The sequence below is a fragment of the Typha angustifolia genome, chromosome 9 (genome assembly GCF_048772165.1).
Source record: "Typha angustifolia cultivar Huaian chromosome 9, ASM4877216v1, whole genome shotgun sequence".
Taxonomy (NCBI): Eukaryota; Viridiplantae; Streptophyta; class Magnoliopsida; order Poales; family Typhaceae; genus Typha; species Typha angustifolia.
The window spans coordinates 4,458,489-4,471,222 of NC_133247.1; the positions used below are offsets into that span (position 1 = coordinate 4,458,489).

The 12,734-nt window shown below is 35.6% G+C and overlaps 2 protein-coding genes across 4 annotated transcripts; both read right to left on the bottom strand.

The window, feature by feature from the left end:
• Window positions 1-363: 363 nt before the first annotated feature.
• Window positions 364-8,146, bottom strand: LOC140766651 (uncharacterized). 3 transcript variants are annotated; one of them, XM_073106159.1, is made up of 13 exons: window positions 7,247-8,146; window positions 5,979-6,153; window positions 5,181-5,264; window positions 4,839-5,080; window positions 4,528-4,753; window positions 3,982-4,061; window positions 3,816-3,900; window positions 2,793-2,924; window positions 2,586-2,699; window positions 2,445-2,492; window positions 2,052-2,136; window positions 1,796-1,849; window positions 364-693 (listed from the first exon to the last, which is right to left on the bottom strand). In XM_073106159.1, exons 1-13 carry the CDS (start codon window positions 7,447-7,449, stop codon window positions 659-661), a joined length of 1,563 nt encoding a protein of 520 aa, XP_072962260.1. In that variant the 5' UTR covers window positions 7,450-8,146; the 3' UTR covers window positions 364-658. The 3 variants fall into 3 exon arrangements, with proteins under 3 accessions (XP_072962260.1, XP_072962258.1, XP_072962257.1); XM_073106157.1 differs by having other exon boundaries at window positions 364-873; XM_073106156.1 differs by having other exon boundaries at window positions 364-1,849.
• Window positions 8,147-9,131: 985 nt separating this feature from the next.
• LOC140766652 (uncharacterized protein At1g03900) lies at window positions 9,132-12,577 on the bottom strand. The gene is made up of 4 exons (XM_073106160.1): window positions 12,388-12,577; window positions 11,542-12,033; window positions 9,910-10,191; window positions 9,132-9,506 (listed from the first exon to the last, which is right to left on the bottom strand). Exons 2-4 carry the CDS (start codon window positions 12,025-12,027, stop codon window positions 9,438-9,440), a joined length of 837 nt encoding a protein of 278 aa, XP_072962261.1. The 5' UTR covers window positions 12,028-12,033; window positions 12,388-12,577; the 3' UTR covers window positions 9,132-9,437.
• Window positions 12,578-12,734: the final 157 nt, after the last annotated feature.

Consider the following 12,734-nt stretch of genomic DNA (forward strand, 5'->3'; position numbering starts at 1 on the left):
ATATATTTTATTATTTAGTTGCTGATTTTTCTTATTCTTCTTTTCCTAATTGTTACTTCTTATTCTTCTTTTTCTTCTACTGCTGTTCTTCTTCTATTATCAACATTTTTTATACAAGTCTATCTCTATAGTCACTGTTTAAATTAATAAAATAAGAAATTAAACAGAAATAGTAATAAAATAATTACTCTCTTACTAAGGAGCAGTGGCCGAAGAAGAAATAAGGAAAAGAGTAAGGGTTACTTCTCTCTACTCTATAATGAGCACGAAATAACAGAAAGACAAACTTTGAAGTTAAAAAAAAAAAGAAAATGCCCCTTTTCAAAGGAAACTGAAAATATCATAATCAAACACAATCAAGCCCATAAATTAACTCTGAATTCAAAGAGAGTAATAGAATTATCTCTTACAAAAAAATTCAATATTTCCAAGTAGTAGAATTGCAAAAGAATAAATGAAAAACTAAAACAATATAAAATGGAATATTTGCTACCAAAAGATAGAAATTTACAAATTTTCCGGTTTGTTCAAGCGAAAAATAAGTGCTTCTCTTTGCCATGCTCAACTGAACCACTAGCAAAACTTAATTCCTCTCTATTGATAAAAAATTGTCTGCCCGTGCTGTCGACTTCAATATAATCCACAGAAGCTGTTGCAACTAGCAAGCATGAATTCCAGATCGCCTGAAATTTTCTGCGCATCAAGCAAAACACATGAAGCCTGACAGTAACTTGCATTCTGGAACTATGTGAGGGTGGAAAATGATTATGGACAAGATGAGCTCTGGCTTTTCGAGACCAACTTGAGAACATAAGATATTAATAAAACTCTCTTATGTAGGTTCATCAGCTTGATCATCTGCTTCTGAAGATTCTGAGAATGGCATAAGAAAATGAGAAGTACATAATCGCTACTAAATTGATACGAGGAAGCTTTCAAATCGTTACTTAAGAAGTAAAGAATTTTTTGACAATATCCTTTTCATTTCCTAGTGTCATATGAAATCTGATGGATTTGAAATAAGATATCTAAACCAAGATTTCTAGTGCTGCATAATGAGGTTAGCTGGTGGCTTGTAGGGATAATACCACACTGGCACAATGAGTGATGATATGCAAGGCCAGGCAGTGTTGGCAATTGTACACCATGCCGGCAGCTTTCCAGCATATAGAACTTTAAAATGTTACAATTTGCCTATGTCTAGCAGCTACAGAATTCAGTCGTAGGTATAATTGTAAACCAGCTATCCAAGTATCCTGGGTTAAGACTTTGACACATTCATAACTCTGATTTACTGACTTCAAGAAGCATTTCCTCAAATCACTTCATGTATGAAACTAAAGATTTGAACATTGACAAAAAAAATGTGTCGGGAAAAGTCTCTCATCTAGATCAGAAAAGCTACATAAACCATAAAAAAGTACAGCATTGTTAAATTGTGCAGATCAGAAAGTAATTGGCATTGCAAGAGAAAGGTGGATAATAGTAATATAATAAGATGTTAGGTAAACTTCAATATAAATAATAATAACCATAAACACACGAAAAACGTACATAAGCACAAAAGAAGAATGAAAATCTTGGATCTTCTAAATTGTGCCCCTCCGCCAATCGACTGACCCACCAGTAGGTTCAAATTTATAGAACCAACCAAATCAATAAGCTATCTTCAGGGGCATAGGACTAAATACAAGATAAAAGTAGACTTTTTCTACACTCTACAGAGAAATACTGAAAGGAAAAATCCCAACAATATTTGCAAAATCTTTCGGGTGAACAAGAAAGGAGACGATACCAAAGAGAGATCTGATAGTTGGCCTCTTTGATTTTCCTTTTTTCTTCAACTCAGCTGTACAAAGAAGGAGCTAGTCAGAGATTGATAAGCTGATAAATTTTGATATAATGATATTCAAAGATAGCAGCTTCTGAACAATCATCAACAACAATAGTATCGTAGTAATGATACAATTTGGCTGTATACATTACATTAATTGGGAACGGAGATATTGAGAAGTAAGGTAATTTTATAGCAAATGTAGGAAGACAAGTACCTATCCCAGGGATTTCATGATCGTTTACAACTTCAAAGTTTTTATATGTGTAGCCCATGAAGTTTAAATCCTTTGAAGAAAGCATCTGCGGTCAATGGAGAACCATGATAGACATTAGCAGGAAAGACGAAAATAATATTAGAGAAGAATCATGAAAGTAATAACTAAACAAACTGTGTAAGAAAGATTGAACAAGCTATATTCACTAAGTAAAGCAAATTTGCAGACAGTACCATCTTCTATGTTGATATGAAACAGATAAATGTATCAGTATACAGCTAGTGAATCAACTAAACAAACCATATAAATAATTAGCATAAATCTGAAAAGGTCATAAGTTGAGGTCAAGGAATGAAATGTAATAAATACAAACTAACTACAGAAACTATTTACCTTTCTCCAGGGTCCAGATCTTGTTGAAGTTTGATTCTCGTCCACAGACTGCAACAACAGACATTGATAGATATTGGTTTATGATAAAGAATCAAAGCGTCCAAGAGAAACAAAACATTTAAAAGAAGAAAAAAAATCTACCTCGTCAAACTTCTCAAAGTTTTGAGTATCTAGCTCGTCCATAACCTCAGGTATAAAAGCAGCCTCCATTTCATACAACTTGTCCCACTCAGTTCCAGTAAACCATTGGTGGGCCTAAAGTTGACAGAGTAATTAAAATTGAGCAAAAGTTCCTTAGCATGAATCCTTTAATTTGCCAAACTAAACAAATAAAGCATGCATAACAACCTTTATTTCATCGGCACCTTTTGTGCCAAGACGCTGGTCAACATTGCATAAGAGCTTGCTGATAAGACCCTTTGCCTCTGCAGACAGCTTTGCTTCTTCAGGAAATTTCAAATGCGTTCTCCAATTTACTATCTGTATTAATTGATGAAAAACAATAAATTATGAGATACATAGAGGGAAGAAACCCTTGAACAATGCTGTACATATATACATAGAAACAATGTTCACCCAACCAAGCAATGAACATCAGGGAGAAAACGATACCAAATTCCCTACCTAAGAATCTCTTTTTCAAAATTAATAAAAGATATCACCTGGAAAAGAATTTTAGAGATATGAAATTATGGATCAGGACATGTAGACATAAAAATAAAATAGGAACTCCATACATCATTGTTTTATGTGCGATGCCAGCCGGCATGTACCCATGCTGGCATGGTCCATTCCATGCGTCGGCAACAATTGAATTCATGCCATACATAACCATATGATGACCATCAGGGAGAACAGCAGAGAAATCTCTTACAAAATTGGGACACAGTAATCACGCAAAAAAAAAACAAAAACAAAAACAAAAACAAAACTGAGAGATGAGATGATGGATCAAGACTTGAGATCTATATAAAATGCAAAAACAAATGCTCCATACAGTACCACGGAGACAAGAATACAATAACGGAATAACCTATCAAGCTATGCAAGATTCAAAGATTTATCTTCAACTCATTTGCAATGGATGTCTTCCAAATAAGTAGAACTTTACAGTCAATGGATGGATTAACTAAGCATATTTCTGTATAGAAAAGCTAAGTTTTATGTACCTTGTACAGGAGCGCCACTGGTAAGGAAAAATGAGAACCTAATTTACGATGGTTAAGACATTATACTATTCATAGCTTTCTCATTGACTTAATACAATTGTGTTTCAATAAAATTACTGTTAGATTGTCTATACAGTTAGAGGTCCAAACAGAAATAATCAATAACTTAAAAAGAAAAAATTAGTCAAAAAAACTGATTTACCTTCCTACAAGTTGCCATGGGTTCATCTGAATAGAATGGAGGATAACCAACCAGCATTTCATACATGATAGCCCCAAGTGACCACCTATAAGAAGAAAACCAGATTTTCTTCTGTAAACAATGCCATACTCCAGAATAAATAAGCAAGGGCAAAAAAAAGGCTCACCAATCACATTCGATCCCATAACCCTTCTTCAGTAAAACTTCTGGAGCAATATAGTCAGGTGTGCCAACAGTAGAGTAAGCCTGCAGGTATACAAGTTATTACGATTCATCAGAGAATATGGTATGTAGAATCTGCAAAATACTAAGAAAATTTAAATATATATAGTTATCTATACATATTCCAATTAATATGTTGTGGCTAATGTAAAGGATTGTGCATCTTTGGTTTCTGGCATATGTTTGCTTTATATATAAGGGTGACTCTCATATGGAAGTTATCATCTTTCTCCTTACCTTCTCATGTCTAGAGGAACCTTATAAGCTGTAATAAGTGGCATGAGCCTAAATTCAAACCAACACACAGACAAGCAACACAACCTAGCCTTTTGTTCCAACTATCTGACTCCTAGGTTGCATGAGCCTGAATTGGAATGAATTACATCGATAACCCACCAGCAAGTGTTCTTTGTTTCTTTGCAAGATATTCTCTTGATAAAAGCAGTAAAGCATGATGATGACAAAAGCAATGGCATTTATACATACTGACCAATGTTCTTCTATTCTTTTGCCAGTGTTCCAATTGTTCCTGTTGTGTCCTGTTTGGTAAAGCAGGTGTTCCATCACTTTGTAAATACCCACTGTTTTTTCCACATGCAATATCTTTTTCGTGCAAAATAGGAAAATTACTACGATCTAAAGGTTTACATAAACCAAAATCTGATAGCTTCAGGTGACCATATCTGTCTAGTAACAGATTATCAGGCTTGATATCTCTGAATAGCAAAAAACAGAGTTACAATACTAAAGTAGTCCAAGAAGGAATTAATGCTCGGTACATCTTGGTGGTTATCAACAAACCTGTGAATATAGTTATGCTTGTGGATAGATTCTATTGCAAGAACTGTTTCAGCAACATAGAATCTGGCTTCGTCCTCAGTCAATGTATCTTTCCGCATAAGCAATGTCATCATATCACCACCGGGTAAATATTCCATTACAAGGTATAAGTATTCATTATCTTGAAAAGAATAGTATAATTTTACAATGCAATTGCTATCAACCTCCGCCAGAAGATTCCTTTCTGCTTTAACATGCTCAACCTGGACAAGTTTTTTACTCGAAACTGTCAAGTGAATGCAGAAACTACATCTACATAATATTTTTCCTGTTTTCTCATATCATCTCCGATTTATTGCATACCTGGCCTCGACGCAGCATCTCGGATTTTTTCAGCTTCTTCATTGCATACACATTCCCAGTAGCCTTCTCCCTACAAATCCGAACCTGCAATATACATTAGTTACAAGAACTGCATTTGAATAAAGATAACAACAAGCTGCTACTTATAATAGGGACAACAAATGGCAACTGCGGGGCCGTTAGCAAAAGCTCTGCAATCCAACAACAGCTTGACTAGAAAAAGAATTGATTTGAGTTTCATCTTACGAAAGCATCATATTCATTTATAAGGGATTTCTTTCCCAGGGACAAAGAGAAATTCTAATGACATAAGATTCTACTGCAGCAAATAATATGTTTTCTGTTTCCTTTAGGAAAGTCAGCAAAAGGTTTCCCATGCAGATCCTTGGCCTGTCTGAGACTGCATAGTTCTCCCTCTCAATGCACAAATTATAACACAAGTATAAAACATCATTTACACAGAAACAAAGATAACCCCTTAATAGGAATTATAAATTAATAAGTGCATCAAGAGTAATGCTCTCTTCTCAATGTTTTCTTTCATTTGCATTTGTCATTAATGCAAGATAAGTTGAAAAATGCAAAGCCTATATGCTAAAAAGGTTGAAAAGAAGCTCCAATATATAAGGCAACGTCAGGATCTCCTCCCCTTCCCATATCTTTTTCACCATTCTATTGGCTACTAAAGAGTGTCCTAATACTTATATAACAAAACTAACAGGTCCTCTATACCACATAAGAAGCAGAAAAAGGGAATGACACTAGGTTAAAAACACATCAGTTTGCAGAAATTGATACCTCACCAAATGCACCCTTTCCTATCATAGTCAGCAACTCAAAATCATCAGCACCCATTTTATGCCGCTGAAGACGCATGTATTCTCTCTCTTTCTTTTCAAAGTACTCAAGAATATAATTCTGCTCTTCTTCAGACATGTCAGTACCTGCCAACTCCCTCTCCAGACTACAACGCCTGTACAAAGCAGTGATCATTATTTCAGATATATATTATATAAAACTATGTCATTAAGTTCCAGGAACTCACAGAACTCCATTGAAATTCTTTCCTAAAGTTTTGCCACAAAAAGGAAAAAAATCCAGAAAGTCTATACTGTTATCTGTATTTCTTTATCCTTCCACTCATTGACGTTTCCTAATTATCATATTATCCGGAATTGTTATTTATTCTTAAAGTGTTTTGACTTGAAAGTTGAAACTCTACACCAGTCCAATAATAACATTAAATTTTGAATAAGGCTGGGCTAAACATGTGGATGAACAAACTCTTAGAGCATTTATCCTTATATTCAACTTAATCATATCATTTCTTAAATGGTTCCCTCCAATTGTACACTCACCAATTAAAAAAAATATTCTAAAAAAAAACTAAATGGCTTTGGTTCAACTATTTTCCTTTCAATATGTTGAGTTTTCTCCAATACAATTACCAGCAAGTCCAGCAATTACCACTGCAACCACAGAAATTGTCATCAAGAGGATGGAGACAAAGAGATAAAGTAATGTAGATGAGATCTCAACTGCAGGATATCTTTTGAATGTCAAGAATTTTATCACCAAGACCAAATGAATTCTTGCCAATACACACCTAAAATCATCAGATTTGGTTATATTTTACTGAAATCCATCTGTGCTGAAATAAACTAAAATCCAATATCTGAAAAACAGAAGTGGAAACCGGATTTTTGATTCCCTCAAATTCTAAAGCTTGCAGTTACCCAATGGGATGCATGTTGATGAATTGAAAGTTATGCTACCTCATAATAACATATCAAATGCCCAATTCTCAGAAAACAATATTCTGACCCGAGAATGTGTTAAAACATGATTCAAAACAAAATCTTAACTAATGATCTTCCATGGAACTCAATTATATAGATTTAAGGAACACACATTCCCTGGCAATGTTGAGTGCTAGTATACGTCAAACCGTCCAATGAATCCACCTGATCTGACTATCTTTCATCTTGGTACTAATTTCACAAGAACAATATTCTATCTAATATCTAAAAGCAGAAAGCAGACAAAGTAACATATGATAGCCTTACCGTTCCTTGCGTTCCTGCAAGTTCTTCATCTGCTCCTTGTAGTGATTCTCTATATATTGCTTTGCAGCAGCAACTCTCTGCTTGGTAGCATTTGAAGGCCCCTCGTCAACTCCTTCCTTCTCATCGAATGGCAAATCTTTCTTCCGCATTGTGAGTTTTTCTCTGGGCTGGAGCTTATGAAACCAACTCCTTGCTGAATCCATCAAGTCCCAGAAGAAAACTTAACCGCTTATGACAAGAAAAGGGTCAATTTTTTTAACTTTACCAGCAACAGGTGTATCACAAGATTTATTCTTGACTGCCTCCAATAGAAAGTCAAGTAAGATCTAGGGAGTGAAATATTTGCAGTAGGAATTGAACCTCATTATGCTAAGAAATCAACTGAAAGCAACTCTGGGTGTCAAATCATCAAAACCTCAAGTTCTACTCTGAATTCTTCATACCATCATATGAAAGTTCGAACTTCCTTGCAGATTTCCACAACAAACGAAACAAGGTGATCAAAGCCTATCTCAATTCTTCACTCCATCAGGGAACCAAATCCAAACGTTCAAAGTTACCATTTATAAAATAAACGAATTCATCATCCAATCCACACTCAATTAGCCAGTTCCAACAAATTTGGCAAGAAGAGTAGAAAAAGAACCAATCCGAGGAAGAAGGGAATCATAAATCTGGGAATTCCAGATAGATAGGGTATGAAACAGGACGACGGTCGGAATAAAGGCAAATGACGATAACACAGGAGAGGCACCCGGGTTACCGCTCGCGAGATCGGCTCCGGGAAGGGCAGAGAGGAGAGTTGGAACCCTAGAGATCGGGGCGACACGAAGACTCCTCGGGGGCCGCCATTCCCGCTCCATCGAAGCAACGGCCTCGGGGGTATTACTCACCACGCGGTCCCCGGATCCAAACTTCTCTCACGTATTATTAAATTGTGCTTAAATAAAATAATTAATCAAATTGCCTCAGATCTAATCTGTTGCACTTCAAATCACGATTAGGATTGTCGAATTAAGATAATCCTGATGATTAAATAAATAGAATATTTTAACATTTTCCATTGTCAGATAAGCCAAAGCTCTATTTTTAATCATAAATTCCAGCAAATTCCTTTTAAGAACATGTTCTTTTTGTATAAAAACACCCATTGTAAACAAATGATTTTATTTTATTTTTACTCAGATAGTCAAAAAAGGCTTTATTTTTTTTTTTTAATTTCAACTTAGCTATTCCAAAAGGAGTTGCAACAATTTAGAGGTTTTCTTAACTCTTTTTTCTTCCTTTTATTTATTTATTTATTTTATTTTTTTGACATAAAACAAAAATTACCTACATTCTATCTCAAAATATAAAGATAAAAATAATATTTTAATTAATATCTAAATTATAATTATCAAAATCGGATAGAATATTAACACAGATCAGGGCACTGAGTTATTAGTTCAACCAGTGGGTCATCTGGTCAGACTGCTAATTTTTTTTTAAAACTATTTAAATAATATATTTATAGTTTTTTAAATCATTTTGAAAACTAAGAAAATATATCTACAAAGCAATACAATTACATTCGTTTTATTATTTAGTTATATTTAACTAATATTTAGGTTTAAGCACATCAAAACTTACACTTTTAATTTACTGCCGGATAAACTAATTTTTACTGAGTCACTTATGTTTTGGTTCACCAATTCCATCACCTGGTCTTATAACTATGAGATCTGACCATGCATAAAAAAATTTATGTGGGAGACTAAGTAAGGTCAAACGGATGAATAAAACAATTCAACAACAAACCCATTTCATCCAAACTATGGTGATAAATTGGTTATGAATGAAGCAGCTTTTGAGTTGATAACATTCCACAAAGGAGGTAATAATCGGCTGTAATACTAAATATGCAGTTCCAGACTTTATAAAGAGAAAAGAAACTGTTCGCGTGGTCGTTCATTCAACAAGGGAGAACCATATACATCTTATATTCTGAGCTTCCACTTGATAAGGCATCACGAAAACAAAATATTCTTGTCAATTTTATTAGAGTGTGCTACGAGGAAGCAAATCCATCTACATGTAATCTCATTTGACTTGAAGATAAAAGAAGTCCTGGTTGCAGCCAGTAAATTGTTCCGTTTCACCAGTTCTCTTCTGATTTAGAGGAAGTTCGTGAACAGCAGAAGGTATCATAAACTCAAAATGCTGCCCAACCAGATGCAGTGCTTTTTGTTGATGCCGACCCAGTTGCAGAAGGAAGGCTTCGCTGCAAATTCCAGATAATTGAACGCTAAGAACAAAGGTGCGCACGCATTAAATGGCATATGGATGGTCAAAGACCCCAATAACTGTGTAGATCTAAAGTGTATCAGAACTCAATTATGGTAATTTAAAGGACGATAGATATCTCCTTGGTTTTAAAGACTTGTAAAGAAGCATTCAGTACTAATTTTTAGCGGCAATTTAGCCAAGTTAAAGAAGGATCCATGCTACAAAAGGAACAGTGAGTCAAAAGAGGAATGGATAACTAACGAAAATTTTCTTACTAGATAATTGTTAAACCAAGTAGACGTCAGTTACATAAATATTTCAAGTAGCAATCTTGTACAAACAGATGAGAACAAGAGAACTTACAGTAGAAGCCTAGAAGGCATAGGATAGAAGCATACCTCAATAGCGGAAAGATCTGAGAAAGAATCAACACCATGCCTTGCCGATTCTTTTGATGGATTGGGTCCAGCACTGCGACCTGCAGTCATCCTGGCAACTGCAGGATCATTAGGTGGAGGTGGAAGAGCAGACCTAATTTTTCCAGCTCCACCAGGAGGTGGTGCAAGCAATGTGGTCGCCTTTTGTTTGCTAGAAGCCCCTCCAGGCAAGCCTGCCGTTGAAAGCATACCACTTCCACTAGACGGCTTGTTTTTTACATTTATGCGGATGGTTTCTCCTTCCTAGAAGTCATAAAAATCAAAGAGTCATGAATCAAGAAAGAACATTCCAGGGTTAGAAATGCTAGCAGCAAAAATTTCTACAAATTCTAGTTCAAAGGGGAGCAATTGTTGATATTAGGTCTACTGAAGTTAAAGTTTGTCATAGAAACATAAAAAGCAAAAACAGCTCTTTGTTTCATTCCCCATTGTTTTAAAAAAAAATCTGCCTTAAAGCTTAGACTCCCGCCTTAGATAGAATGTAACTAAGCTCTACTTAGGTCCCACCTAGGTAACTGTTTTAGCATTTCATATCATATTTTATTATGTGTATGACTTTGAAATTTAAATTAATGTATATGTTGATGGATTAGTGGATTTGAATAACTTACCACTATTCTTAATAATAATACATAGTATATTGTTTAGATTGTAGGTATTAATTTTTACTTCTTCTCCAATTATTATTTCTTTTATTTCTTTATTTATTAATTGTCTTAAATTCTGGGCACCCGCCTAGTGCCTAGGCGCAAAATGATCCCTTGTTTGCCCATCTACCACTTACGATCTTTTAAAATCTTATCACTTCCTAATTCAGCTTATTAGTTGGACAACAAATAAATTGAAAAAAGAAGCACCCTTTTCCAAAACCAGGAGGAATTGTAATGGAAAGAATAGTACAGAAGAGAAAAGGGGAATGGTAGTCAAAGTATCAATCAAAGTAAGAGTTCCAAAACATCCATTGATATTCCAACTCTGGATTCTAGAATTCCCTGAATTAAAGTTAAAAATCCAAGACAGCAAAGCATGAAGTTCCTCAATTCACAAATTACAAACCAAGATTTTGAAGAAAGCATTATAAAGATCCTTGGATAACTGAAGATCTCAGACAGAAACTTGATTTATGAAAGGAACAAGAGGGTACATTAGTAAACAAATTAGGGCTATGCATTAGGCAAAAGTTATGTGCTTAAACTGAAGAGTTCTACAAGCCATTGTATGATTATAGTTATGCTGTTTAGATAAAACTTTAACTTGTAAGAAAAGAATAACCAAATCATTTTATGACGGTTCTAACTTCTAAGTATCGATTTCAAAATTGGGATCAGATACTTGAGAAAAAGGATATGTATCGGCCATATCGAATGTATTGATTTTTCTGTTTCAGATGATTCCGATTGGAAATTGGTCAAATTGGCTGATCTATTTCAATAATACGAATCGAGATCGCCTGACACTTCAAGCCATGTACTTTATCAAAATACCTATCCTAATCCTGACTCTCTAGGAATTAATTATATTCTCAAAGTTACAAGTGCACAAGATATAAGATCTGGCATACCATGGGCATAGAATTGGTGCAAATAATAATACCTTTAAGCGATGATTCACTGCAGGATGGATGTCAATCTGTGTTTCCTCACTCTCCTCACCAATCTCCTTCTCATGCTCCCTCCTCACATACTTCTCATGATCAGATAAAGCCACATTGAAGTCAAATGCCTCGTTGCGCTCATTAAACCCGAGACCAATGAAAGCATGCTTGCCCCGGCCATCCTCAATCTTGAGCACAAAGTAGCGGGACGAGTCCAGTACAGTCTCAACCGAGTTTTCTCGCTGCCCCGGGAGGAAAAAGCAAGCAGCGAAGAGCTCCCCGGAATTCGGATCCTCAAGACGGATCTCACATCGCTCCCCGCAGGAGACCACACGGAGGCGGCCCGACCAGATCTTGTCAGACTGGAGCCACTCCCCGCACTTGTATCCGCCGCTGGTGCTCCGCGGCGGGATCTTGTACACTGAGACCTCGCGCACCACCAAAAGGGTGTGCTCAAAGGTCTCTTCTTGGTCCAAGGACGACATGATTTCCTGTCAATCGGAGATTCAATTACTGGTTTCCATTCGTAAGGAAGAGATATACTGATTTTACTACATGGGTCTCGAAAAAACCACGACAAATCGATAGATTAAGTAACAAAACTGCCGCAAAATTTTAACTTTCCTTTCAGGGCTGCACTAATCGTAACAGAAACGAAAGTACGGATTGATTAGGTTATCAGATTCTATGATTTTTTGCCCTTTTCTTCAGATTCCACGAAATGGGTACTCGCAGAGTACAATAGAATTTGATATTTAAAAAAAAATGTCAGATCCGGTCATAATTTCATGGATTTCAATGAGATGGAGAGCGATTCCAAGGTCAAGGTTAAAGGAATGCATTACCTCCTTGGAGATTTGGGAATGGATGAACTCTGAAGCGATTGCAGCTTCTAGTGATAGAGATTTGGTACTAAGAAGTAGGCGAGATTTATTGAAAGATTTGGACGCTACAAAAGTTCGCAGGGAGACGTGGGTGTGAAGGGAGAGGAGACGCGTTCGGAGGTGGGAGCCGGAAAGGTGACTCAATTACGAGTCTATCCTTCCCTACTTCACCTTCCGAAAATACCCCTACATCAACAGTATAAATTCCTTTTATCTATGACAAAAAATATTAAAATAAATAATAAAAATACCACACATTAGCCAATATTTACTCCTCCACTAAAGAAAAAGAAAAAGAATATATATAT

Bases quoted from the DNA above. Each gene is read 5' to 3' on its own strand.
- LOC140766651 (XM_073106156.1), bottom strand. From the start codon at position 7,449: ATGGATTCAGCAAGGAGTTGGTTTCATAAGCTCCAGCCCAGAGAAAAA. The intron at 4,062-4,527 runs GTCAGTATGTAT...GTATACCTGCAG, and splicing joins AAAAGAATAGAAGAACATTG to GCTTACTCTACTGTTGGCAC. The intron at 2,137-2,444 runs GTAAATAGTTTC...CATTGACCGCAG, and splicing joins GATCTGGACCCTGGAGAAAG to ATGCTTTCTTCAAAGGATTT.
- LOC140766652 (XM_073106160.1), bottom strand. From the start codon at position 12,027: ATGTCGTCCTTGGACCAAGAAGAGACCTTTGAGCACACCCTTTTGGTG. The intron at 10,192-11,541 runs GTATTATTATTT...TATGACTTCTAG, and splicing joins CAGTGAATCATCGCTTAAAG to GAAGGAGAAACCATCCGCAT. The intron at 9,507-9,909 runs GTATGCTTCTAT...TGGAATTTGCAG, and splicing joins CAGATCTTTCCGCTATTGAG to CGAAGCCTTCCTTCTGCAAC.